The sequence below is a fragment of the Hyla sarda genome, chromosome 11 (assembly GCF_029499605.1).
Source record: "Hyla sarda isolate aHylSar1 chromosome 11, aHylSar1.hap1, whole genome shotgun sequence".
NCBI lineage: Eukaryota > Metazoa > Chordata > Amphibia > Anura > Hylidae > Hyla > Hyla sarda.
This window is the reverse complement of record NC_079199.1, coordinates 28,983,764-29,010,077: the sequence shown is the minus strand read 5'-3', so window position 1 is coordinate 29,010,077 and position 26,314 is coordinate 28,983,764. Positions and strand designations below refer to the sequence as shown.

Below are 26,314 nucleotides of genomic sequence, written 5' to 3'. Positions count from 1 at the left end.
CCTGCCCAGAGTGGAGAAGAGGACCCCGGAGAAGGACAGCCCGGACCGGTTCCCCCTCCACCCGGAATGCCGCCGGACACTACAGGAAGGATGGATGGCCCGAACCACCCCCATAACGGGTAAATTTTTTTTATTGACTCGGAGGGTGGGGGAGGGGCCCGACCGGTAAAGCGTGGGAGAAAAAAAAACGGTCTCCGGTTCATACCGGTATACCGCCCAGCACTACCGTGGGGGGTGCGATACTGATAATGCCCAAAATCGTGATTATCGGACGATAATATCGGCCATACCGATAATCGGTCGATCCCTAGTTTTAAGTCTAAACCTACTTTTTAGACCTATAGGTTTCCATAGTTACAGACTACACATAAAAGCTGTGTTGTCAGATCCTGCTGGCATGTGTCTTTCTTTGTGTTTCCCTATATCTTATGAACCTAGTGTACCAAATAAACATATGCCAGAATTATAGGAAAGATGACAGGTAGTGTTACTGCAGGATCAGACTACATGGTCTGCACAGAGATTGTGGACTCAAAACACAATTAAACACTTTAAATCAACTGGTGTCAGAAAGTTAAACAGATTCATAAATTACTTCTATAAAAAAAAAATCTTAATCCTTCCAGTACTATTTAGGGGTTGTATACTACAGAGGAAATGCTTTACTTTTTGGAATTCTCTTCTGTCACGACCACAGTGCTCTCTGCTGACCTCTGCTGTCCATTTTAGGAACTGTCCAGAGCAGCATATGTTTGCTATGGGGATTTTCTCCTGCTCTGGACAGTTCCTAAAATGGACAGCAGAGGTCAGCAGAGAGCACTGTGGTTGTAACAGAAGAGAAATCCAAATCTAAACTCAACATGTTTGGAGCCCTACCTTTGGACTCTGAGGGTGGGTTCACACTACGTTTTCTCCCATACGGGAGCGCATACGGCAGGGGGGAGCTAAAACCTCGCACTCCCGTATGTCACCGTATGCGCTCCCGTATGTCATTCATTTCAATGAGCCGGCCGGATTGAAACGTTCGGTCCGGTCGGCTCATTTTTGCGCCGTATGCGCTTTTACAACCGGACCTAAAACCGTGGTTGACCACAGTTTTAGGTCCGGTTGTAAAAGCGCATACGGCGCAAAAATGAGCCGACCGGACCGAACGTTTCACTCCGGCCGGCTCATTGAAATGAATGACATACGGGAGCGCATACGAAGGCATACGGGAGCGCGAGGTTTTAGCTCCCCCCTGCCGTATGCACTCCCGTATGGGAGAAAACGTAGTGTGAACCCAGCCTTACCCATTTCAAATAGTTTAAAAACTGTGAAAGGGCTGCAATACTAAGTAACTTTCATTATTTGGATTGGTGAGGGCCCCAGGCGTCAATATTCACCCCTCTTCATGAGATTGGAATAACCCTTTAAAGGAGTGCTCCACTGGAAAACAACAACTGGTGCCTAAAAGTTAAACAGATTTGTAAATTACTTCTATTAAAAAAAATATAATCCTTCCAATACTTATCAGCTGCTGTTATGATCCACAGGAAGTTCTTTTCTTTTTGAATTTCCTTTCTGTCTAACCACAGTGCTCTCTGCTGACACCTCTGTCCATTATAGGAACTGTCCAGAGCAGGATAGGTTTTCTATGGGGATTTGCTGCTACTTTGGACAGTTCCTGACCTGGACAAAGGTGTCAGCAGAGAGAGCACTGTGGTCAGGCAGAAAGGAAATTCAAAAATAAAAGAACTTCCTCTGGAGTATACAGCAGCTGATAAGTACTGGAAGGATTAAGATTTTTTAATAGAAGTAATTTACAAATCTGTTTAACTTTCTGGAGCCAGTTGATAAAAAAAAATAATAATAAATGTTTTCCAGTGGAGTACCCCGAAGAAAAAAAGGATAAGCTTTGATCTAGGGGGTACGACCACTGGGGGGCTTTCGGCACTGGAAAATAGGCGATGGTGTGGTGATGACAGGCAATGCCGTGGAGGGTAATCGGATTGTTTCTCTTTTATCCCATAGTGAAGAGCATCAACCCTAAAGTTTATATAATGCATGTAAGACAACTTGAAAAAGAGGAGAAAGCCTATAAGGATAGTATGCAAATGTCAAACTAAAAAAACCTTTACAACCTTCTGGCTTCCACAGGTTCCCTCATACCAGCGTTTCCCAACCAGGGTGTCTCCAGCTGTTGCAAATCTACAACTCTCAGCATGCCCGGACAGCCGTTGGCTGTCCGGGCATGCTGGGAGTTGTAGCTTTGCAACAGCTGGAGGCACCCTGGTTGGGAAACACTACCTTATGTAGTGGGGTGACAAAGAATGTTCCCTCCCTATGTTGATAACAACTTGGTCTGGAGTTTTGTGATCATGGCCATTGTTGCAGGGTCAGTTCCCTTTCCCTCTTTATGGGTACAACTGCATTACCTGGTTGATCACTGTACCATAAGAGTAAAGCAGTTTGAGTTGAAGGGGTTTTACCGCCACTAACCCTCACCATCTATCTGATTACAACATCCTGATTGGTAGGAAGGGGGTCAAACTGTTGGGACCAATATTAGGGTGGGTTCACACCACGTTTTTGCAATACAGTTTTCTATCAGGTTTTTGATTTAAAAAAAAAAACGGATTTCTCAAAACCTGACTAAACTGTATCAAAATGTGTGTACAAAGTTTTATCTGTAAACGGTTAAAAACCGTATACGGTTTGAAAAATGATGTCAGATTAAATCCGTTTTTTAAGAGAAAAAACATACGTTTTGAACTGTTCACTTCATTATGAATAAAGTTTCACTTGTTTGATTGAAATTCCAAGAAAAAAACTGTGCAAAGTCAAAAACCATATGGTAAAAACTGGATGGAACCGTACACACACCTACAGTTCTGTATGGTTCCCATTGATTGCCATGTTAAAAAAAAAAACGTATACAGGTCAATACGGTTTTTCACCCGGACAAAAAACCCTGGTAGGCCACGGTTTTCTGTACAGAAAAGAAAATGAAAAAACCGCGTGGTGTGAAAAACGGAGACAACCGTATACAATATGGTGCATACGGTTTTGAATGGAAAGTCTATGGGCACGGTTTTCTGTACAGTTGCATAAGTTTAAAAAAAAAAAACGGATCCAAAAACTGTATAGAAAAATCGTGGTGTGAACCCACCCTTATTAATAACAATAGCGGTGGGGGCGGGGGTGGGGTCATGGGTCCCCTATTTCAATGGGGCAGCAGATGGACATGTACAATGCTGCTTTATTTAATGCGATGGACATGATGAAGATAGTACAGTGCTGTACTCAAAGCAGACGTCTCAATTCAAATGGAGGACAAGCAACCCCCCCCCCTCCTTTCCTCATGATCAATGGGGGCCCCAGAGTTCAGACACCCACCAATAAAAACTCTATTACAACTTCCTGCCCTGTGTTGTACAAAAGAAGTTATTACGGATGTGGTATTTAAAAGTATTATTGTCTGTCAGAGCAAGAGACACATGACCTGACAGGTTGATGCCTATTAGCGTTAAGGGTACGTTGACTTGACAAAATCTCTGCACGGAATTCCAATCACCTTTTTTTTTTCTCAGCCAAGTGACAAGGAGGTGGAGCCGAGCTGCTCAAGTGTCACAGTCTGGCACGCCTCCTTTCTCACAGTTACCCAACAGCCTCTCCTTCATTGGCCCCACAGAGCCCTGTACATCAGTCAAGGAGAGACTGAGAGGTGGAGGCAAGCAAGAAGAGAGGCCTGACCCCGCCTCCTTGACACTTGGCTGAGAAATAAATAAGCAATTTTGTAAGTTTGGCAACCACCATTAGCTCCAGGAAAGGTACAGTTAACTTTTCTACCCTAACAGCTCCTAGCAGCAAATACAGCTGACAGATTCCCTTTATAGTGAGCTTCATTGCATTGTCCGAGGGAGAATAAGCAGGATGTCAGAGTAAATCTAAGTGCTTCCTGACCTGGACTTTCATCTTCAAAGCAAAAGGAATGTGACATAGGATCGTAGGAAGTGATGAACTACAGAGAGTTCTAGCAATTCAATCGGATTCTCCAACTACCAACTGGTTGATATTAGAGCATTTCCTTTACGGATTTCTGGGTAGTCCATGGCCGCACCCTGTCATGGTCAGCACAGACCTAAAACCATTGTATCGTTTACTCTGGAGGACCTGCCTTGTTCTGCATTACAGACACTATGTAATCCTTACTTTTTCCTGTGGTGGCGCTGCAGGGAGATTTAACACCTACCGACAGGTTTCCTACAGATTACAGTTTATCACTGGTGGTCCCAGCATGGGGGGCAATTTGTGATCAGCTTGCTGCGGACATTAAAGGGGTATTCCTGCCAAAGATATCTTATGCCCTATCCAAGGGATAGGGGATAAGTTGTCTGCTCCATTCTCGGAAACCTATTTGTTTCCGAGAATGGAGACGTGACATCACGTCACGCCCCCTCATGTCGTCACACCACGCCCCCTTCATTGATGTCTAAGGGAGGGGGCGTGACTTCTCCAGTCCTGGAAACAAAGAGGTTTCCGAGACTAGAGCAGTAGCCCTGCATAGAATGTGGGTGCTGCACGGAGACTGCTGGGACCCCCGCGACCAGACATCTTATCCCCTATCCTTTGGATAGGGGATAAGTTGTCTTTGGCCGGAATACCCCTTTAAATGCATATTTTAGAGGAGGCTGTTATAAGTGAAATCCACAATAATTTTTAGTAGTGTGTACAGGCCCGAACAGTCCTAGACTCACAGACACAGCAAGGAGCTCCCTGCTCTCCACTCATTCAAGCAATCGTTGGGGTTTGAACACTCTGGTCTGAACTTCTGACATGTCTCTAGGACTATAAATGGCTGGAGCTTTATTAATGCATGGTGCTCTATAATGCTGCAGATAGTAGTGTATTTGTTTTTTGTCCATTTTATGTCCCAAAAACTGTGTGTGCACACGGCCTCAGAATACTGGGATCTCACTGAAAGCATTAAAGTAGATATCCAGTGCTGAAAAACTTATCCCCTATCTTAAGGATAGGGGATAATTTTCACATCACGTGGGGGTCCGACCGCTGGGGGCCCCCACAATCTCCTCTATGGGGCCCAGGCAGCCCATGGGAAGGGGGCATTTTGACCATCGTACGAAGCGGTGGCTGACACACCCCCTCAATACAACTCTATGCCAGAGCCGGAGCGCTGCCTTCAGCAATCTCCGGCTCTGCCATAGCGCTGTATTAAGGGGGCGTGTCAGACGCCGCTTCGTGCGGTGGTCAACACCCGTTATCTGGCCAGCAAGCCGGGGCCCCATACAGGAGATCGCAGGGGCCCCCCCCCCCCCCCCCCCCCCGCGATCTAAGGATAGGGGATACATTTTTCAGCACTGGACTACCCCTTTAAGGATAAAAGCTATGATGGTTTTGTAAACATAGCCTTAAAATGATAGTGTTTAAACCGACTACCGACAAGACAGAAATTGACATTCTTTTTTCATCCATCTATATCCAAGGCTCATCCGTTTTTCATAGACCTTCAATGTTGAATTTATTACATTTGTTTCTCTTTTTCTTTGTTTTTTTGACAGGGAAAAAAATACTCCTGTAATACTCCTGTAACAAAAAAAAAAAAAAAAAAAACGGAATAGAAACCAAACAGGTGCAAAAGGATGACAAAGGATTGTAAAAAAATCTCATTGACATCAATGGGATCTGTCCGGGCATGCTGAGAGTTGTAGTTTTGCAACATCTGGAGGTCCGCAGGTTGAAGACCACTGGTGTATGTAAACCAGCATGCCCCAGGCCTGGACAATATCTGATTGGTAATAACATTATCTGTTCCCCTCGCTGCATCATTATAAGTTCCCCCCCCCCGCACGGTTTCCATAGATGTGACATCTGGCTCCCTGGTCTCTGTCAGATCTCCTGTTATCATGAAGTTCTGCTCTGTGCCAAGTAAGAATTGGTAATGCACCTGCAGCATAAACCAGGCCTGCGCCAAACATCAATGACAGAGGCGGAAACTTACAGGTTATCCCGTTTTTTTTAGCTCTATGAAGCTGTAACAAAAGAGAATACACTACAAGATGATAAAAACTACTGCATGTTTATTTGTGCATTTATTGGATTACCCCTTTACAGTGAACTTAGAGGGGTATTCCAGGAAAAAACTTCTTTTATATATATCAACTGGCTCCAGAAAGTTAAACAGACTTGTAAATTTACTTCTATAAAAAAAATCTTAATCCTTCCAATAATTATCAGCTGCTGAAGTTGAGTTGTTCTTTTCTGTCTGGCAACAGTGCTCTCTGCTGACATCTCTGCTTGTCTTGGGAACTGCGCAGAGTAGAAGAGGTTTGCTATGGGGATTTGCTTCTACTCTGGACAGTTCCCGAGACAGGTGTCATCAGAGAGACAGAAAAGAACAACTCAACTTCAACAGCTCATAAATACTGAAAGGATTAAGATTTTTTAATAGAAGTAATTTACAAATATGTTTAACTTTCTGGAGCCAGTTGTGATATATATATATATATATATATATATATATATATATATATATATATAAAGTTTTTTACTGGATAACCCCTTTAAAACAGATTTGTAAATTACTTCTATTAAAAAAATATTAATCCTTCCAGTACTTATCAGCTGCTGTATACTACAGAGGAAATTTTTTTCCTTTCTGTCTGACCACAGTGCTCTCTGCTGACACATCTGTCCATGTCAGGAACTGTCTAGAGCAGAAGAGGTTTGCTACGGGGATTTTCTCCTGCTCTGGACAGTTCCCGAAATAAAAAGAGGTGTCAGCAAAGAGCATACAGCAGCTGATAAGTACTGGAAGGATTAAGATGTTTAAATATAAGTAATTAACAAATCTGTTTAACTTTCTGGCACCAGTTGATTTAAAAAAATAAAAATAAAAAAAAATAAAAAAAGGTTTTCAAGTTTTCCTTTAAAGGGGTACTCCAGTAGAAAACAGTTTTTGTCATATCAACTGGCTCCAGAAAGTTTAACAGATATGTAAATTACTTCTATTAAAAAAAAATTATCTATCCAGTACTTATCAGCTGCTGCATACTACAGGAAGGAAGTTGAGTAGTTATTTTCTGTCCGACCATAGTGCTCTCTGCTGACACCTCTGTCCATGTCAGGAACTGTCCAGAGAAGGTGTCAGCAGAGAGCACTGTGGTCAGGCAGAAAATAAATTACTTCCTCTGTAGTATACAGCATCTAATAAGTACTGGAAGGATTAAGATTTTTTTTAATAGAAGTAATTTACAAATCTGTTTAACTTTCTGGCACCAGTTGATTTAAAAAAGATTATTTTCCACCAAAGCACCCCTTTAAGACTGTCCAGGCATGCTGGAAGTTGCAGTTTGGAGGCACCCAGGTTAAGAAACACTGATTTGAGGGCATGCATGAAAGAATTTTTAACTGGGTTAGCACTATGGAATGTCCAACCACAACAATTCTCTGTGGACTTTTTGTGCACAGCAGTACAGACTGAATCAGTCGGCGCTAGGACCGGCTCAGATATGCGTCATCACCATTGACGGTGCATTGAAATGCATTTCTGAGCAGATCCACCGAAAGAATGAACAGGTTCAGGGTTTATCCACATGGAAAATTATCCACCCAGAATTGACACTCTGTGTGCAGCAGGCGCCGACAAATCAGTGCTAGGACTGCTCAGAAATGCATTTTCAACAGAATTTTAATTTCTTCCGCTGAAATTTTGCAGTGGGCACAGTGCAGCAGAATCTCAAGAAAAAAAATGGGAGGCTGCTGCATTGGAATTTCAGAGTGCAATTCCGCTCAGAAACTCTGTTGTAGATCTGCAACAGAAATCTGCAAATGACCCGACAGCCATCCTGATACCTGCAGACCATTAAAAAAAAAAAATCCCTCTAACCTTCCATACGTGCTGAGACGTCTTCATAATTCGCTCCATTATCCTTAGTGGTGCAGGCCCTGCCGCGCCATTATGTCATTTTGTCACAAGGCTTTTCCTGCACCACTCCGTGAAGGATGTAGAGGCCTCAGCGCAGGAGTTGTGGAAAGATGAGATTTTTATTATTTTCTTTTTGAGGGGACTTGTAGGAGGTTCTCTACCTACCTGATCACCTAACTACTAGGGGCTTCAACCTTATAGGAGGATTCAATACCCTACACATATCATAAGTGTTTCTACTAAAAAAGTAAGGATTTCCTATTTATCGGGGGCTTCTACCTAATAGGGGGTTCCCTACCTAACTATGTTTTGGGGCCTTCTACCTCATAGGAAGGATTCCGTACCTACCTACTGGGGGTTTCTACCTCATAATAGGATTCCCTACTTAAAGGTGTACTCCACTGGAAAAAAAAAATTCTAAATCAACTGGTCCCAGAAAGTTAAACAGATTTGTAAATGACTTCTATTAAAAAATCTTAATCCTTCCAGTACTTATTAGCTGCTGTATAATACAGAGGAAGTTAGTTTATTTTTAAATGTATTTTCTCTCTGTCCACAGTGCTCTCTGCTGACACCAATGTCCATGTCAGGAACTGTCCAGAGCAGGAGAGGTTTGCTATGAGGATTTGCTCCTACTCTGGACAGTTCCTTAAATGGACAGAGGTGTCTGCAGAGAGCACTGTGGTCAGATAGAAAGGAAATTCAAAAAGAAAAGAACTTCCTGTGGAGCATACAGCAGCTGATAAGTACTGGAAGGATTAGGATTTTTAAATAGAAGTAATTTACAAATCTGTTTAACTTTCTGGCACCAGTTGATTGGATAAAAATGTCTTGCTCCGGAGTACCCCTTTAACTAATGGGGACTTCTATGCCTAATAGGGGGATTCCCTACCTAACTACTGGGGTCATATCTTATTTATGTCAGTGAAGGCCTCATGTTCAGGTTTTGCCAAAGGCTTCATAAAGTCTAGAGCTGCCTCTGCTGTCACATGACATTAAAAACGTGCAAAAATGATCAGTATTGGGACATCCCTATTACACAGATTAGTGTAGTGGTCTCCAAACTGTGGACCTCTAGCTGTTGCAAAACTACAACGCGCAGCATATTTTAAAACAGATGTTGCACAACTACAACACCAAGGCATGCTGGGACTTGTAGTTTTGAAACAGCTGGAGGTCCACAGTTTGGAGACCACAGTATTAGAGTCTTGCTGCCGTAATGATCAAATTTAGACAGACACAGTTAGTTCATAGAAATCTCTATTTGTGGTTGTGTGGCCCTTTAATAGTTCATCTGCTGCCGGCTGTCTCTAAAATGAAATATTCACAATGTAAACAAATAAGAAGCCAAAGGGAAGATGATATTGTCTGCAGAACACAAGGGAGAGGAATCTTCTACACAGAATAAGCAGGATGCCAGCACGGTATACAGGTATACAGGTATACAGAAGCCTGTGTCCGGATATAGGGATTGTCCATTCACATTAGTATTGTAATGGATGAAACGTGTGCGGGGCTGCACTGGAGTAAAGTAACACTCTGAAGGGATTTCCATCTGCTTGGATACTGTATATGAAATACATATCTGCAATACATATAATTCACCAACTAAATATCAATCCTCTAGGATTAAAACCAATGGATACAGAAGAAATAATGCTCAATGTCATCAGTGAAAATATACAAAGTAGTTATAGGGGCAAATATACTAAAATCATCATAGACATTGTGGGGGAGATTTATCAAAACCTGTGCAAAGGAAATGTTGCCCAGTCGCCCATAGCAACCAATCAGATCGCTTCTTTCATTTTACAGAGGCTTTATTAAAAATAAAAATAAAGCGAGCTGATTGGTTGCTATGGGCAACTTTTCCTTTGCACAGGTTTTTGATAAATCTCCCCCTATATCCCTGTCACCATCACATACACGTCTCCTCTCCCCCATCACATACGCGTCTCCTCTCCCCCCATCACATACGCGTCTCCTCTCCCCCCATCACATACACATCTCCTCTCCCCCCATCACATACGCGTCTCCTCTCCCCCCATCACATACGCGTCTCCTCTCCCCCCATCACATACGCGTCTCCTCTCCCCCCATCACATACGCGTCTCCTCTCCCCCCATCACATACGCGTCTCCTCTCCCCCATCACATACGCGTCTCCTCTCCCCCCATCACATACGCGTCTCCTCTCCCCCCATCACATACGCGTCTCCTCTCCCCCCATCACATACGCGTCTCCTCTCCCCCATCACATACGCGTCTCCTCTCCCCCATCACATACGCGTCTCCTCTCCCCCCATCACATACGCGTCTCCTCTCCCCCCATCACATACGCGTCTCCTCTCCCCCATCACATACGCGTCTCCTCTCCCCCCATCACATACGCGTCTCCTCTCCCCCCATCACATACGCGTCTCCTCTCCCCCCATCACATACGCGTCTCCTCTCCCCCCATCACATACGCGTCTCCTCTCCCCCCATCACATACGCGTCTCCTCTCCCCCCATCACATACGCGTCTCCTCTCCCCCCATCACATACGCGTCTCCTCTCCCCCCATCACATACGCGTCTCCTCTCCCCCCATCACATACGCGTCTCCTCTCCCCCCATCACATACGCGTCTCCTCTCCCCCATCACATACGCGTCTCCTCTCCCCCCATCACATACGCGTCTCCTCTCCCCCCCATCACATACGCGTCTCCTCTCCCCCATCACATACGCGTCGCCTCTCCCCCCATCACATACGCGTCGCCTCTCCCCCCATCACATACGCGTCGCCTCTCCCCCCATCACATACGCGTCGCCTCTCCCCCCATCACATACGCGTCGCCTCTCCCCCCATCACATACGCGTCGCCTCTCCCCCCATCACATACGCGTCTCCTCTCCCCCCATCACATACGCGTCTCCTCTCCCCCCATCACATACGCGTCTCCTCTCCCCCCATCACATACGCGTCTCCTCTCCCCCCCATCACATACGCGTCTCCTCTCCCCCCATCACATACGCGTCTCCTCTCCCCCCATCACATACGCGTCTCCTCTCCCCCCATCACATACGCGTCTCCTCTCCCCCCATCACATACGCGTCTCCTCTCCCCCCATCACATACGCGTCTCCTCTCCCCCCATCACATACGCGTCTCCTCTCCCCCCATCACATACGCGTCTCCTCTCCCCCCATCACATACGCGTCTCCTCTCCCCCATCACATACGCGTCTCCTCTCCTCCATCACATACGCGTCTCCTCTCCCCCATCACATACATGTCTCCTCTCCCCCCATCACATACGCGTCTCCTCTCCCCCCATCACATACGCGTCTCCTCTCCCCCATCACATACGCATCTCCTCTCCCCCATCACATACATGTCTCCTCTCCCCCCATCACATACATGTCTCCTCTCCCCCCATCACAGACATGTCCCCAATCCTGATAACATGTCCCCAATCCTGATAACATGGCCCCAAGTATATGATGTGCCCCCTCACCAGGCGGCTCGGCTCCCGCTCCTCTCGCTCTCCCTCAGCCTCCTCCATCTTCACTGACAGCAGACCTCCTCCTCCTCCCGGCCCATAACAACACACGACGTACAGCCCGGAGCTAAGCAGCACGACAGCCGAGGGTGTGGTTTACGACGTCAGTTGTTCAGTGAACGCGAATAACCTTTTGGTCCTGCTACAGTGTTTTGCACCATAAACATAAGGACGTAGACAAGGAATGGCCCGTCTACCCTTGTGTTATCTCTATGGTATACGTTTATCAATTTTTTCCTGAACGCAGCCTATGGTCCTCCGATAGGTGTTTGTCTGTTTGACAGATCGGCTAGACTAGACGTGCGCTTCTGGACAACTTTCCTCTCTATGGTTACAATGACGAGCCGGAAATGACGAAGGCGGAAGTGATGATTGCGGAAGGAGACGAGTCTGCCCATTGAGTGCCCGGAGTAGGGCGGGGCCGGCATGTTGCTCGCTGTCTGTCATGTCAGGATGCTGAAGGTGGCCACCGGCTTGTTTGTGGCGCTGCTCCTGGCGCTTATATTGGGCAAGTACAGCAGCACGGGGCGAAGGGCACAGCTGAGTGCCAGGCATGTTACAGAAGGCGGCCCTGTGCCCGGACGGAATCTCCGCAACCTTTTCTGGGCTGTGCAGGTACATAGGGAGTCATACTAAGTGAAATTAGATAAAAACTGCTCTCCTTGTTATCCAGGATGAAAGAAACAGCGCCACACCTGTACTTAGGTTGTGTGTGGTATTACAGCTCAGTTTCACTGAAGCAAATAGAGCAAAATTGTAATACCACAGACAACCTGAGGACAGGTGTGGCGCTGTTTTGAAGAAATTAAACCAGATAGGCCCATTTAATCTATAGTTCCATGTTATTGGATGCTAGTTGTACTTTTATATATATATATATATATATATATATATATGTAAAATATAATTTTTTAAAAAATTATTATTAGAGATGAGTGAACTTACAGTAAATTCGATTCGTCACAAACTTCTCGGCTCGGCAGTTGATGGCTTTTCCTGCGTAAATTAGTTCAGCCTTCAGGTGCTCCGGTGGGCTGGAAAAGTGCTCTTTCTAGGAGACTCTTTCCTAGGACTGTATCCACCTTTTCCAGCCCACTGGAGCACCTGAAAACTGAACTAATTCATGCAGGATAAGTCATCAACTGCCGAGCCGAGAAGTTCACGACGAATTGAATTTACTGTACGTTTGCTCATCTCTATTATTATTTATTTTTTTTCTTTTACAGGAATTTAACCGTTCCCTTTAATTCTTTACACCAGTGCTTTCCAACCTGTGGCTCTGCAGCAGTTGAAAACTACAACTCCCAGCATGCCCGGACAGCCTTTGGCTGTCCGGGCATGCTGGGAGTTGTAGTTTTGCAACCACTGCAGAGCCACAGGTTTAAAAAATTTTTTAAAAAAGTAAATAAAAAAAACACAGCTTTACATAATTTTCTTCGGGGTTTCTTTTAGTTTTTAAAAGTCCATGTTCTGTAATTTTATCAGGAACTGGCTGAGAACCCGGCGTTGCTCGGTGCTCCTACCTAAACCTTTGTGGTATAGGGAACGCAACAAATGGTAGGTAGGAAAGTGCGTAACTACCATTCTGGCCGTTGCAAACAGGCAGGAGATGGAACTGAGCTGCAATACCTTCACAGGACAAGGCAGCGTTTTCCAATCAGTGTGCCTCCAGCTGTTGCAAAACTGTAATTTTGCAAAAGGCTGTCTGGGTATGCTGGGAGATGATCGCTGGGGAGCTGGCTATCACAAGAACAGAGGTCAAATGTTGTCCCAGTCAATAGACCAGCATTGTACATAGTAGATCACGGCTCCAATCACTGTTAGAGATGAGCGAACTTACAGTAAATTCGATTCGTCACGAACTTCTCGGCTCGGCAGTTGATGACTTTTCCTGCATAAATTAGTTCAGCTTTCAGGTGCTTCGGTGGGCTGGAAAAGGTGGATACAGTCCTAGGAGACTCTTTCCTAGGACTGTATCCACCTTTTCCAGCCCACCGGGGCACCTGAAGGCTGAACTAATTTACGCAGGAAAAGTCATCAACTGCCGAGCCGAGAAGTTCGTGACGAATCGAATTTACTGTAAGTTCGCTCATCTCTAATCACTGTCTATGGGTCTATTACTCAGCAATAATTAGAAGCCCCATAGAGTAAATGTAGCAGGGGTAAAGCCAGTGAGCTGCTGCTCTGTTTACTCGGACACCTGACCCCTGTTCTCGTGATCTTCAGCTCCAGTGTGTGGAGACCTTTGATGGGTTGTACATGGAACTTCGCTTAGTGTGGTACAGCCCAACATGGCCTGCATCTCCATACTGCGGCTAAAGATCTCGCAGGATGGAAACTTGAGCTTTAAATGGAGAAGTAAGGATCTGTAAATAAATCCCACTGTTGCAGATTTCCCTGCAAGATCCAAGTTAAGCTCCAAAATGCACTTAAAGGGTACAAGAAAAAAACTTTTGACATGTTGCACAGACATTTGGAAAGTTTTGATCGCACCAGGTCTCACTTTTGAGACCCACTGCGATCGCTAGTTATAAGCCAGGGAAGTCATCACGCTCCACTCGCCAGCTGGCCACCAGATCTGACCTTTTTTTGCTGCGTTGACATATATAGCTAAAAGGTCAGATTTCATTGAAAGCTGGGGAGTGAGCGATGTGCTGCAATTAACTCATCGGGCTTATAACTAGTGATCGCAGGGGGTCTAAGGAGTGAAACACAGTACACTCAAAGCCTTTGACATGTCTGGGCAACATATGAAAACAATTTTTTTGTTAAATGATAGTAGATTTCACGTGAGTACCCCGGGCCGCCATATTTGTATATACGATCCATAAGGAGCCATAGAACAGGCTTAGATAACATTGCACACCTTGTGAGTGCCCCCATCTGCTATTTCTTTTGTATATTCGATTTTAAATGATAGTAACCCTTTAAAGGGTAACTTCAGTGTTTTTATCAAAATGACTATAGTGCAGAATTGTTATAAATCAGTTTACATTTGAATTTAATGCTGGAATACCTTCACTGAGCTCCCATTTTGTCTTTTGCATATAACTATGCATTAGGAGACCGAGCTTCCTGCTCCATAGCCCCCGTCTCCAGTAAGAGACCCAATGTAATGTGATTCTATGTCTCTGGTTCGCACTGGAGATGGGTGCTATGGAGGTGGAGTGGGAAGCTCAGTCCTTTTAATGCAGAGTGATAGGGGGGGGGTTCAGCCAGAGTAGTGCAGATGAGGTGACCCACGGGTGTTAGAAGGCACACAGCGGGGGATATCCAGCCGCCAAGTCCGCCATGGCTTGTGATCTAGGTAAGGAAAGGAAGAAAAACATACAACAAAGACATTACTAGGATCACATTTAAAGGGGTATTCCAGGGGGAAACTTTTTTTTTTTTTTAAATATATATATATATATATATATCTCAACTGGCTCCAGAAAGTTAAACAGATCAGTAAATTACTTCTATTAAAAAAAATCTTAATCCTTCCAAAAATTATCAGCTGCTGAAGTTGAATTGTTGTTTTCTGTCTGGCAACAGTGCTCTCTGCTGACATCTCTGCTTGTCTCAGGAACTGCACAGAGTAGGAGAGGTTTGCTATGGGGATTTGCTTCTAAACTGGGCGGTTCCCGAGACACGTGTCATCAGAGAGCACTTAGACAGGAAAGAACAACTCAACTTTAGAAGCTCATAAGTACTGAAAGGATTAAGATTTTTTTTTAAATAGAAGTAATTTACAAATCTGTTTAACTTTCAGAAGCCAGTTTATAAATGAAACTTTTTTTTTTTTTTTTTCTTTTTAACCCCTTTTAATAAATGTGAAAATAGCATTGCAGGTATGCTTTATCGGATCCCCTTGGACTTTTATGGCAACACTATCTGACCTTCAGAGAGGATTTGAGGAAAACCCCTTGTAGTTAATGGAAGTGTGCCGCAAGGCGGAATCTGCATGGACATTCCTTGTGGATTCCACCTTTAAAAATCAGCAGTGTGAATGGCCCTAACTGCTCGGTGTATTGTCAGGGAAAACTTCTAACAACAATGGTTTGTCTAAAGACGAACCCCCCCCCAAGAAAGTGCAGATGAGACGTGTCACACTGGTGGTCTTACTTGTCTTATCTCTTTCCAATGTCACAGGTGACTGATATCCATGTCAGTAAGTTCTTAGATCCTCTGCGGGTATCGGAGTTTGAATCCTTCTGCACTGAAAGCCTTTCTATCATCGGCCCCTCACTTGTTCTTGTAACTGGTAAGAAAAGATTCAATGAAACATTCTTTGCTTTTTCCAGGACCCATCTACCTTTCTGAAAGATCACCTACTTAAAGGAGTACTCCGCTGCTCAGCGTTTGGAACAAACTGTTCCGAACGCTGGAGCCGGCAGCTTGTGACATCGTAGCCCCGCCCCCTCATGTCACACCCCGCCCCCTCAATGCAAGTCTATGGGAGGGGGCGTGACGGATGTCACGCCCCCTCCCATAGACTTGCATTGAGGGGACACGTCATGAGGGGGAGGGGCTATGACGTCAAGAGCTCCCAGCTCCAGCGTTCAGAACAGTTTGTTCCAAACGCTAGGCAGCGGAGTACCCCTTTAAGAATACCACCTCCTTATCAAACCAAACCAAGCTCATATTCAGTAATGTGAATGGAATCTCCGCTCGCAGAATTCCGCAAGCGAAGATCCCATTTGGCGTCCGCCACCGAAATACCGTGCAGCCTGCGCTGTCACCATTGACGGCAATGCAGGGCTCGCAGACTTCCACACAAAGAATGAACATGATATTTCTTTGCGCGGATCAATTTCAGTGGCACAATTGTCAGTCGCAGAAATTCCAGCAGTGAGGGGGGAATAAAACTGCTGTAGCTGGAGGTTAATTAAAAAGAAGTGCAACAGGATGAGAGCCAGTCAGCGAGGAGACATCTTAGCCTTAAAGGGGTACTCCACTGCCCCAGCGTTCAGGACATTTCGTTCCAAATGCTGGTTGTGGGCTGCAGGGTTCGTGAAGTCACGGTCACGCCACTCGTGACGTCACGTCATGCCCCGACGCCACGCCCCCTCCCATAGACTTGCATTGAGGGGGCGTGGCGTGACGTCTTGAGGGGCGGCTGGGACATCAGCCCGCACCCAGCATTCGGAACGAAATGTTCCAAAGGCTGGGGCAGTGGAGTACCCCTTTGAGAGCATCTCCAGTGTACATGATGGAAACAAAGAGGGCCCAAGAATACCCCCTCCAGAGAACAAGTTTGATAGCAACTCTGAATGATCTGATGTCTGAAAGAGGGGTCCCAGACGATCAACCATAGAGCTTTGGAGGGCCAGTATATCAGGATAGGAATACATTGAGGTAAGGTTTGTTTTAGTTTTAATCAGCAACCACAAGCTTCATTTCCATATTATGAGATTATGATTTCTATTCTTAAAGAAAACCAATGTTTTATTGTTGGTTGTTAAATATTTTTTTTTTATAATTTTATAGTTATTTTTGTATATATGTCACTCCAAAGCCAGTGACCCCTATGCCATGGGGTCTTTTATTTAGTCATGCAGCAATGCCCCCATGTCGCCCAACCTTACAGGAAGCTACAAGTATCACACACTCTCTGGTTTTATTTCAGGGGATCTCACAGATGGAAAAACAAAGGACAAGATGGGCTCAGACCAATTTGAAGAGGAATGGCGGATTTACCAGTCTGTGCTTAAAAAGTCACACATCTTGGAAAAAACAACCTGGATAGACATTCGTGGAAACCATGGTAGGAGATCAGCAGGTCCTCATAGGGATCCAAGTTTGCATCTTTTTTATTTTTCCACGTATGGGGTGGTATGAGGACTCATTTTTTGCGCCGTGATCTGAAGTTTTTATCGGTATGATTTTTGTTTTGATCGGACTTTTTGATCACTTTTTATTCATTTTTTAATGATATAAAAAGTGACCAAAATACGCTTTTTTGGACTTTGGAATTTTTTTGCGCGTACGCCATTGACCGTACGGCTTAATTAATGATATATTTTTATAGTTCGGACATTTACGCACGCGGCGATACCACATATGTTTATTTCTTATTTTTTTTACACTGTTTTATTTTTTTTATGGGAAAAGGGGGGTGATTTAAACTTTTATTAGGGAAGGGGTTAAATGACCTTTATTAACACTTTTTTTTTTTTACATTTTTTTTGCAGTGTTATAGGTCCCATAGGGACCTATAACACTGCACACACTGATCTCTAATGCTGATCACTGGCGTGCATTAACACGCCTGTGATCAGCATTATCGGCGCTTGACTGCTCCTGCCTGGATCTCAGGCACGGAGCAGTCATTCGTCGATCGGACACCGGGGAGGCAGGTAAGAGCCCTCCCGGTGTCCGATCAGCTGTTCGGGATGCCGCGATTTCACCGCGGCGGTCCCGAACAGCCCGACTGAGCAGCCGGGTCACTTTCACTTTCACTTTAGAAGCGGCGGTCAGCTTTGACCGCCGCTTCTAAAGGGTTAATACCGCACATCGCCGCGATCGGCGATGTGTGGTATTAGCCGCGGGTCCCGGCCGTTGATTAGCGCCGGGACCGACGCGATATGATGCGGGATCGCGGCGCGATCCCGCTTCATATCGCGGGAGCCGGCGCAGGACGTAAATATACGTCCTGCGTCGTTAAGGGGTTAAATGCCACAGTATTATGAGTGATTGATAGAAGTACTGTCCTGGGAAACCAAAGCAAAGCACTCTATAATTGAAACTAACCACTGACACCTGATTAAATATATTGTTACTTAACAATATACAATTCACAGCTGTATGGGGACTGGCTATAAACGTAATTCCCATCGATGATACTGCACTAACTGGAAAAGGCAACTTATAAGTCTGATATATAAACTGACTCTTGTAAGACTTTGAGGCTTTATTATCTAAATATCACAATATATTTGTTTGCTTTTTCATAATACATGTATTTTTATGCTTGTAGATTCATTTAACATTGCAGACCTGAGCAACAGCAATAACTACTACAGGTAGGTTATCATTGGGGTATGTGGGATATACCGATGTGTTGTGCCTAAAACTATTTTATAAAGAGGGTCCAATGTTGTAGTGGCGCTATTTCAGATAGAGAATAGATCTTAGCATACTGGCAGCACACTGGAAAAACAAGTAAGTTTCATAAAAGACATAAGTGATTTCTTTTTCAGAAACAATTCTGCTCTTGTCCATGGGCAGTTTCTAGTTTTGCAGAGACATCCCAGAATTAAAGTGCTCACACTGCAGTATATCTCTCATACTAATGTATGGTGGTTAAACCGGTTACATTTTTTTTAAATTAAAGAAAGTCCAAAGCTAAAAAGCATTATTTGTTAAAAAATAAATAAAAAATAAAAATTCTTATTCTCTTATTCCTGTATGCTAGCACAACTAAGGTGTTGACATTGATTCAGAAGATTTTGCTTTTAGATGGACCATAGCTGCAAAGACCTGGTGCCCAGGTGGCAATAAATATGTGCCATCTTACCAAAATTATCACTGAAAATTTGTATTCTCAGAATACCCCCCCCCCCCGATGTAATCCTTGGGTCGAAATTTGCCATGCCTGTAAATCAGGGCTTGACAAATCACTTTAGTGTCAATCCTTTTAAAAACAATAACAGAAAAAGTTTTACTAACCTCTGCCTCTGTTCCTGCGCTGATCCCCATCCTGTATTTGGTCATCACTCCGGTGTTATAGGAGCAGTGGACGTCAGTGTCGGGCTGGGTTCACATCACGTTTTCAGCCATACAGGACCGCATACGGCTGGGCGGAGCTAAAACCTGGCGCTCCCGTATGCCGCCCGTATGTAATTAATTTCAATGAGCCGACCGGAGTGAAACGCTGACTCCGGTCGGCTCATTTTTGCCCCGTATGCGATTTTCCCACCGGACCTAAAACATTGGTCGACCACGAATTGAAATGAATTGCATACGGAAGCGCCAGGTTTTAGTTCCCCCCCCCCCCCCCAGCCGCATGCGGTCCAGTATGGCTGAAAGCGTGATGTGAACCCAGCCTCACGCAAGGCTTCTAATTGGCTGTTGCAATCAATGTGACAATAGAGCGCCGACCGTAGACATCGGATGCTGAACACTGGAGGCAGAACAGGAGATCAACATGGGAGTGGAGGTGGAGGGAAGTAAGACATCTTGTGTTTTTGTTTTGTTTTTTGTTTAGTGTCCTTTGATGAAAGGACACTATAAAAATTGTGACACATGGGGCAGATGTGGGGACAGTAATAACTGATACATGGGGGAGTAATGAGGGGATAGTAATGACTGTGACATGGAGGAGATAAGGGGACAGTAATCACTGTGATACATGGGGAGATGAGGGGACAGTAATGACTGATACACACAGGAGACATGAGGGAACAGTAAAGACTCTGACACAGAGGAAGATGAGGGGACAGTAATGACTGATACACACAGGAGACATGAGGGAACAGTAAAGACTCTGACACAGAGGAAGATGAGGGGACAGTAATGACTGATCATATGACGTCACGTTGCGTTAGGTGATGTGCTGTATCCTGGTTCCTAACTTTTCTTGCTGGCTCCTACATTCATAACAAATGTCAAGCCCTGCTGTAAATTTATACTTGCATAAACATCCTATTACTATGTCAGAACCCGACAATTATACGAGATTAGAGGCGCCACTTAGGTGCTGCCCATCTTATCTATGCAGAAGATCACAGATAACAGATGTCAAGCTGACTTGAATGACTCCCTTTATATGTAACACCTTAAGGTGGTGGCGGTGTTTGAGCTTGAGGGACAAAGCATTTTTTCTATCACTCCTCGTGACATCACGCCCGCCCCCTCAATGAAAGTCTATGGGAAGGGGGCGCGACAGCAGTCGCGCCCCCTTCCCATAGACTTTCGTTGAGCGGGCGGGCGTGACGTCACGAGGAGGCTGCCTCGAACACAGAAGCCCGCACACAGCGTCCGGAGTAATAAACTTTAGACAGGGCAGTGGAGAACCCCTTTAAACCAGTCGGCGCTAAGACCGTGCGGGCATTGCCGTCCCCATTGATGGCAATGTATTCAAGACAGATTACGCAGAAAAAAATAGCCAGATTATTCTTTCAGCAGCGGAATGTCCACCGATGAAATTGCATAGTATGCGCTGTACATCGGAATCCCATTGCCAGGAACTGGAATCGGACCGGAATGTCAAAGAGGACTTTCACTCGGAAATTCCATGGTGTGAAGCTAGCCTAAATGGGGGAATTTAAAAAATATATATATATTTTTTAATTCATATATGAGCATTTACAATACAAGTAAATTCTGTTTCTTCTCTAGGAAATATTCAGCATGGCAAAAAGAAGGCTCCTTCCACTATGTTCATCGCACTCCATTTGGAAATTATTCTTTCATTTGTGTTGATGCCACCCTCACCCCAGGACCGAAGAGGCCTTATAACTTCTTTGGCATACTTAATCAGGTAAGATAATGCATATAAAGGGGGTTGAGACCCTTTATCAAGAAAATCTGAATTTGGAGAATCCTCAGGTCTTGTTCACAAGAGTGGGAACAAAAATCGTCCTCATTGGGTTGAGACCCTTTATCAAGAAAATCTGAATTTGGAGAATCCTCAGGTCTTGTTCACAAGAGTGGGAACAAAAATCGTCCTCATTGTATGGCCCTACAGAATAAAGATAATTGCTCAGATTTATCAATCAGTCTAAAACCCTAATTGTCTGGTTTTTCCCATAACAACCACAGCTCTGCTTTCATATATTAACAAGCTCTTGTAAAGTGAAAGTTGAGCTGTGTATGGTTGTTATGGGAAAAAACAGACATTGTATCATTTTTTTAAGAAAAGTGCACTGCTTAGAAACTGAAGCCCCCAAAATTAGCAACATTGCTTTTTTTTCTTTCTCTTTTTTGGTTTCAAAATAGATTTTGTGGTAAAATTAGTGATATCATTAAAGGGGTACTCTGCCGAAAAACATCAAGAGGATAGGGGATAAGATGTCTGATCCTGGGGTTCCCGCTGATTGGGACCCCCGCAATCTCCGGCGCGGCACCCCAGTCATTCGTGCATGGAGTGAACTCAGCCCCAATGCGAATGACTGACGACTACAGCAGTCATGCCCCCTCCATTCATTTCTATGGGATGAGGCGTGACGGCTACGTATTAGCCGTCATGCCCCCTCCCATAGACATGAATGGAGGGGGTGTGGCGTGATGTCACAAACACTGAAGCTCCAAGCTTCCGTGTTCCGGACGCCGCCTCTGCCGGCCCGGAGATAGGGAATAAGATGTTTCTTGTTCGTCTCTATTGGGGGGGGGGGGGACAGGAACCATGGGTATATCTCGCTGACACTAGGCATTAACAAAAAATACATTGGCCCCTCCTGGCAGGATATACCCTGCCCACTTACTCTGAGCTAATCAGTTTTAGCTTAGTGTCTGTAGGAGGCAGACACAGGTCTGGAGCTCTTTTTTTTTTTTTTTTTTTCTTCTAGTTTTTCTAGAGTTTTAGAATTTTCCTCTTCTTTATTATTTTATTTAGGTTGGGGCCACAGGAGCATGGCGCTGCCTGATCCCCCATTTGCGAGGAAGGGGCACGGTACATAAAGTGTGCACCATTAACCCCTTCTTGCCACGGACCAGTGCTAGGGATGTGCACTGACTCCGGGTCCCCTCTTGGCCCTGCTCGCCCCGCTATGACAACCTGGTATGATGCAACGTGGCACTAGGCTGGTTGCAGACTTCGGTAGGTGAGTATGTAAGGAACATTTCCCTTGAGGTAAGTACACCCCCTCCATCCTCCGTTCCACTCATCCCCCTGGCTTAATAGGCGGTACTCTTTTATTGGGGGTTTAGGGGTTAAAAACTTATCGGTCCCTGTACCTCTCTTCCTAGCAGCTCTCTTGCCTGCGGCCATGCCGCACACGAGGTGCCTTCTGGATATTTGCAACAGTATTCTGTTGCACGGCGTCCCTGCACTGTATATTTGCAACAGTATTCTGTCAAACGGCATCCCTGCACTGCACATTAGGTGCCTTCCCTATTCTTGAGCACCTCGATTATTCGCACGGCCGTTTCTGCACTTCGGCCATGGCAGCCTGTACATCTGCCATACGGCTGTGTTCCAGCTCCCCGCTGTTTTGCGCAGTCCGCCGCTCCTCCTCTTCCTAGGCCCCGGCCAATCATGCAGGGGTCATGTATCTCCTCCCCCTTTAGCCTTGCTACTTATGGGGGGCTATGAACTCCCCAGGGTGGTCTCTCTCTTGCCTGTGACATCACTGGTCTCTCACTCCGGCACGCTGCTTTAGCTAGAGACACTCATCTCTGCTGTGGTCTTTCTCGGTGCATGCTGCTGTTCCTCTCAGCACAGACCTCCTCCTGTGCAAGGGACCTCCACCTCTGCTAGTGACCTCTATCTCTATAAGGGTCTTCAACCTCTGCAAGGGACCTCTACCTTCTGTCCCAGCTGTTAAAGGACACAGGAACCTGGGCGAGTTTGCTCCTTTTTTTTTTTCTTCTCTGGGTTTGGCTGACTTGTCTATTGGGTTCTTTTCAGGTTTCCAGGAAGGTGGCTACTGCCCTAAAGCAGTCCTCCTTGTGCCCCCACTCCCGGGAGGCTCGTTCAGCATCCTCTGGCTGCCCTTCCCGGTGCTCTCACAAGCACTCTAGGGTCATTTACTCTGACTCCTCACCCAATAGGATGTCTCCACAGCGCGCTCACTCACCTGGCGCTCCAGGGCTGGTGATTATCTATGCTCGGCGTCTCTGGAGTCTGCATGCTGTGCTGCCTTTACTTCTGGCAACTTGGTGGCTATCTGCCGCCCTATGTGGTTAAAGGCTTGGGAATGCCGACGCGGCCTCCACGAAATCGCTCACTGAGATGCCCTTCACTGGCGGCCGCCTTTTTGGCAAACGCTTGGATGAAATCATCTCTGAGGTTACAGGCGGTAAGAGCTCTCTGCTCCCTCAGAATAATGTGCGTTGCACCGATTCTCGCCGCAAGTTCTCTTCGTTTTGGCCCTTTCGGTCCTTTGCCTCAGGCCTCCAAGACAAACCAGCGGCTTCACAGTCTCTGAAGGCTCCTACCTTCAAAGAGCGCCCCTCCTGGAAGCAGGATGGCCGTTCTGGAAGCTTCTCCGCAAAGCCAGGTACTCGCAAACCTACCTCTGCCTGAAGGGGTGCCCCCACCCGAGCCTTTCTCTTGGGTGGGTGTTCGCCTGTACCTTTTTTCTGGACGTTTTGTTGGCGCGATTCCTGGGTTCGGGGCGTCCTTTCCGAAGGTTACTTACTCAGGTTTGGTTCTTTTCCCTGGGATCGTTTTTTCCGGTCCCGTCCTCCCCGCTCTCCGGCCATGGCTGCTACTTTTCAGTCTAAGCTCCACACCCTCCGTGCACAGGGGGTCATTGTGCCAGTTCCGCCCCAGGAACGTTTTTTGGGCTTATATTCAAATCTGTTCGTCGTTCCCAAAAAAGGGGGAACGGTCCGTCCGATTCTTGATATGAAGCTCCTCAATCGGCACTTGCGCCTGCGGGACTCCCAAATGGAATCTCTTCGTTCTGTTGTTGCGTCCATGGACCAGGGTGAATTCCTGTCTTTGGTGGACATCCGGGATGTCTACCTCCACATCCCCATTTTTCCGGCACACCAACGATTTCTAGGGTTTGCCGTTCCTGCAGGTAATTTTAAATTTGTGGTCCTGCCCTTCAGGCTAGCCACTGCCTCCAGGGTCTTTACCAAAGTCCTGGCGGTGGTAATCGCTATCCTCCACTCTCACAGGGGTGTCGGTGCTCCCTTATCTGGATGACCTTATCTGTAATAGTTCAGGGCCATTGGTCTCCCTAAGAATCCAGTCTCCCCATCAACATCCTGGAGCTTCAGGCCATTTTTTCTTTCTCTGGTCCAATAGGACAACGCCACGGCTGTGAGCTATATCAATCACCAGGGGGGCATGTGCAGGGGGGCAATGACTGAGGTCACAAGGATCCTTGTCTGGGCGTAACGCCAAGTTCCCTCCATCTCAGCGATTCACATTCCGGGGGTGGACAATTGGGAGGCGGACTTTGAGTCGCTCCTCGCCCGACCCCCGGGGAATTGTCGCTCCACCCAGAGGTGTTCGCAGCAATTTGCGAACGTTGGGGGGACCTCGGACATGGACCTCTTTGTGTTCTGCCTAAACTGGCAGGCTCACGCCTTGGTGGCAAAATCTTGCGATCCTCTGGCTCTAGCTGTGGACGCGTTGGTCGTTCCCTGGTCAGTTAGCCCTCCCTTACCTCTTCCCTCTGCTTCCCCTCCTGCCCAGGGTAGTGAGGAAGCTCAAGGTGGAAGGTGTCTCAGCTATTCTGGTGGCTCCGGATTGGCCCCGGCGCCCGTGGTTCGTCTCGTGGCGGACGTTCCCAATGCGGCTCCTGGATCGTACCGACCTCCTCTTTCAAGGTCCTCTCTGCCACCCCAATTCACTGCTGCTGCTTTTGACAGCATGGCGGTTAAAACTGCGGTGCTGAGGGCTCGCGGTTTCTCTCTCCGGGTCATTCGCACCTTGCTTCGGGCATGTAAACTGTCCTCTGCCAGGATTTATCACATGACCTGGTTTGCCTACTTTCAGTGGTGCGAGGCTCCTGCTTTCCTTTCGGCAGTTGGGGCTGGAAGGCTGACACTTAGTTCCCTCAAGGGGCAGGGTTCAGCATCTTCTGTTCTTTTTCAGCGCCCCCTGGCTTCTGACTCATGTTTGCACTTTCCTTTAGGGTGTGGCTCGCGGGGCTCCTCCTTACAGGTCTCCCACTCTGCCCTGGGACCTGAATTTGGTTCTCAGCGCTTTGCAAGGTGCCCAGTTTGAACCCCTTCGGGAGATCTCTCTCCGCTTCCTTTCTTGGAAGGTGTCTCTTCTCATTGCTGTGACCTCCATCCGGCAGGTTTCGGAATTGGCAGTTCTCTCCTGCCGACCCCCCCTTTCTTGTCCTTTTCCAGGACAAGGCTGTGCTTCGGCCGGTCAGTGGGCGGGGTATATCCTGCTAGGAAGGGCCGACTTCTTTTTTGTTAATGCCTAGTGTCTGCCTCCTAGTAGCAACAAGATATACCCATGGTTCCTGTGTCCCCCAATGGATCCTCCGAGAAAGATTTTACAGTATAAAAAATCTACTTTTTTTTGGTGGAATACCCCTTTAAAAAGTACAATAGGTGACACACAAAACAAGCCTATGAGTCAAATCAATCAAATGGGTCTGGAGGTGGACAATTGAATGCATTCTGGCTATTAGAAGGTGTGGAGAAAAAAAAGTGCAAAAAATGAAAAATCCCCATGTCCTTTAAAAAGTACGTGTCACCAAATAAACTGTTCTAAACTAACTTAGGCTATGTTCCCTAACAACTACTCCGAACACTCCTCAAGCCCTTAAAAAAAATATATAATAATTCAGAGCTTTAAGAAGCTGTGTATCATACCAGCAGGAGAAAGTGGGTGTTTCCCAGCAGGCATGACATCACTGAAGCCTGCTGGGGGACCACTTCCGCCCTCACATGGTTGCAGTGCTTTGATGAATAGAAGACCTCAGGCTCTGTGCAGGTTTCCGTCTGTGCAGCTTACTGTGGGAATCTGTGGTGCTTTCACTTTCTGTGCAGCTGTCAATTGAGCTCCATGCAGAGAAGCACTTCCTGAGTTTAAACTCCTGCCAGGCTGGTAGGAAACCAAACTCACTGTATTATTTGTAGCAGGGAACAGAATAGAGCCACCTAGTGGCCGTTTTTTCTACAAAATTTTAAACATATTTATGTTGCTAACTTTAAAAGCAAGTAAATGGAAAAGTGCCTGTTAATTTCACATTAAAAAGGAGATTTTTATTTATTTTATTTATTTTT

General features: G+C 46.0%; 2 protein-coding genes across 3 annotated transcripts in view; one reads left to right on the top strand and one right to left on the bottom strand.

The window, feature by feature from the left end:
* UBR1 (ubiquitin protein ligase E3 component n-recognin 1) overlaps positions 1-11,760 on the bottom strand; it is a 117,380-nt gene extending 105,620 nt beyond the window's left edge. Inside the window, exon 1 of one of the 2 annotated variants that reach the window (XM_056547108.1) lies at positions 11,420-11,760. In XM_056547108.1, coding sequence (XP_056403083.1) covers positions 11,420-11,467 — 48 coding nt within the window. In that variant the 5' untranslated portion in view covers positions 11,468-11,760. The remainder of the gene's footprint in view (positions 1-11,419) is intronic. The other variant, XM_056547109.1, reaches the window with a different exon arrangement.
* A 114-nt stretch (positions 11,761-11,874) lies between these two features.
* Positions 11,875-26,314, top strand: part of TMEM62 (transmembrane protein 62) — a 35,381-nt gene continuing 20,941 nt past the window's right edge. The window contains exons 1-5 of the mRNA XM_056547127.1: positions 11,875-12,079; positions 15,599-15,710; positions 17,076-17,213; positions 18,426-18,471; positions 20,789-20,930. Of these exons, the coding sequence (XP_056403102.1) occupies positions 11,891-12,079; positions 15,599-15,710; positions 17,076-17,213; positions 18,426-18,471; positions 20,789-20,930 (627 nt within the window). The 5' untranslated portion in view covers positions 11,875-11,890. The remainder of the gene's footprint in view (positions 12,080-15,598; positions 15,711-17,075; positions 17,214-18,425; positions 18,472-20,788; positions 20,931-26,314) is intronic.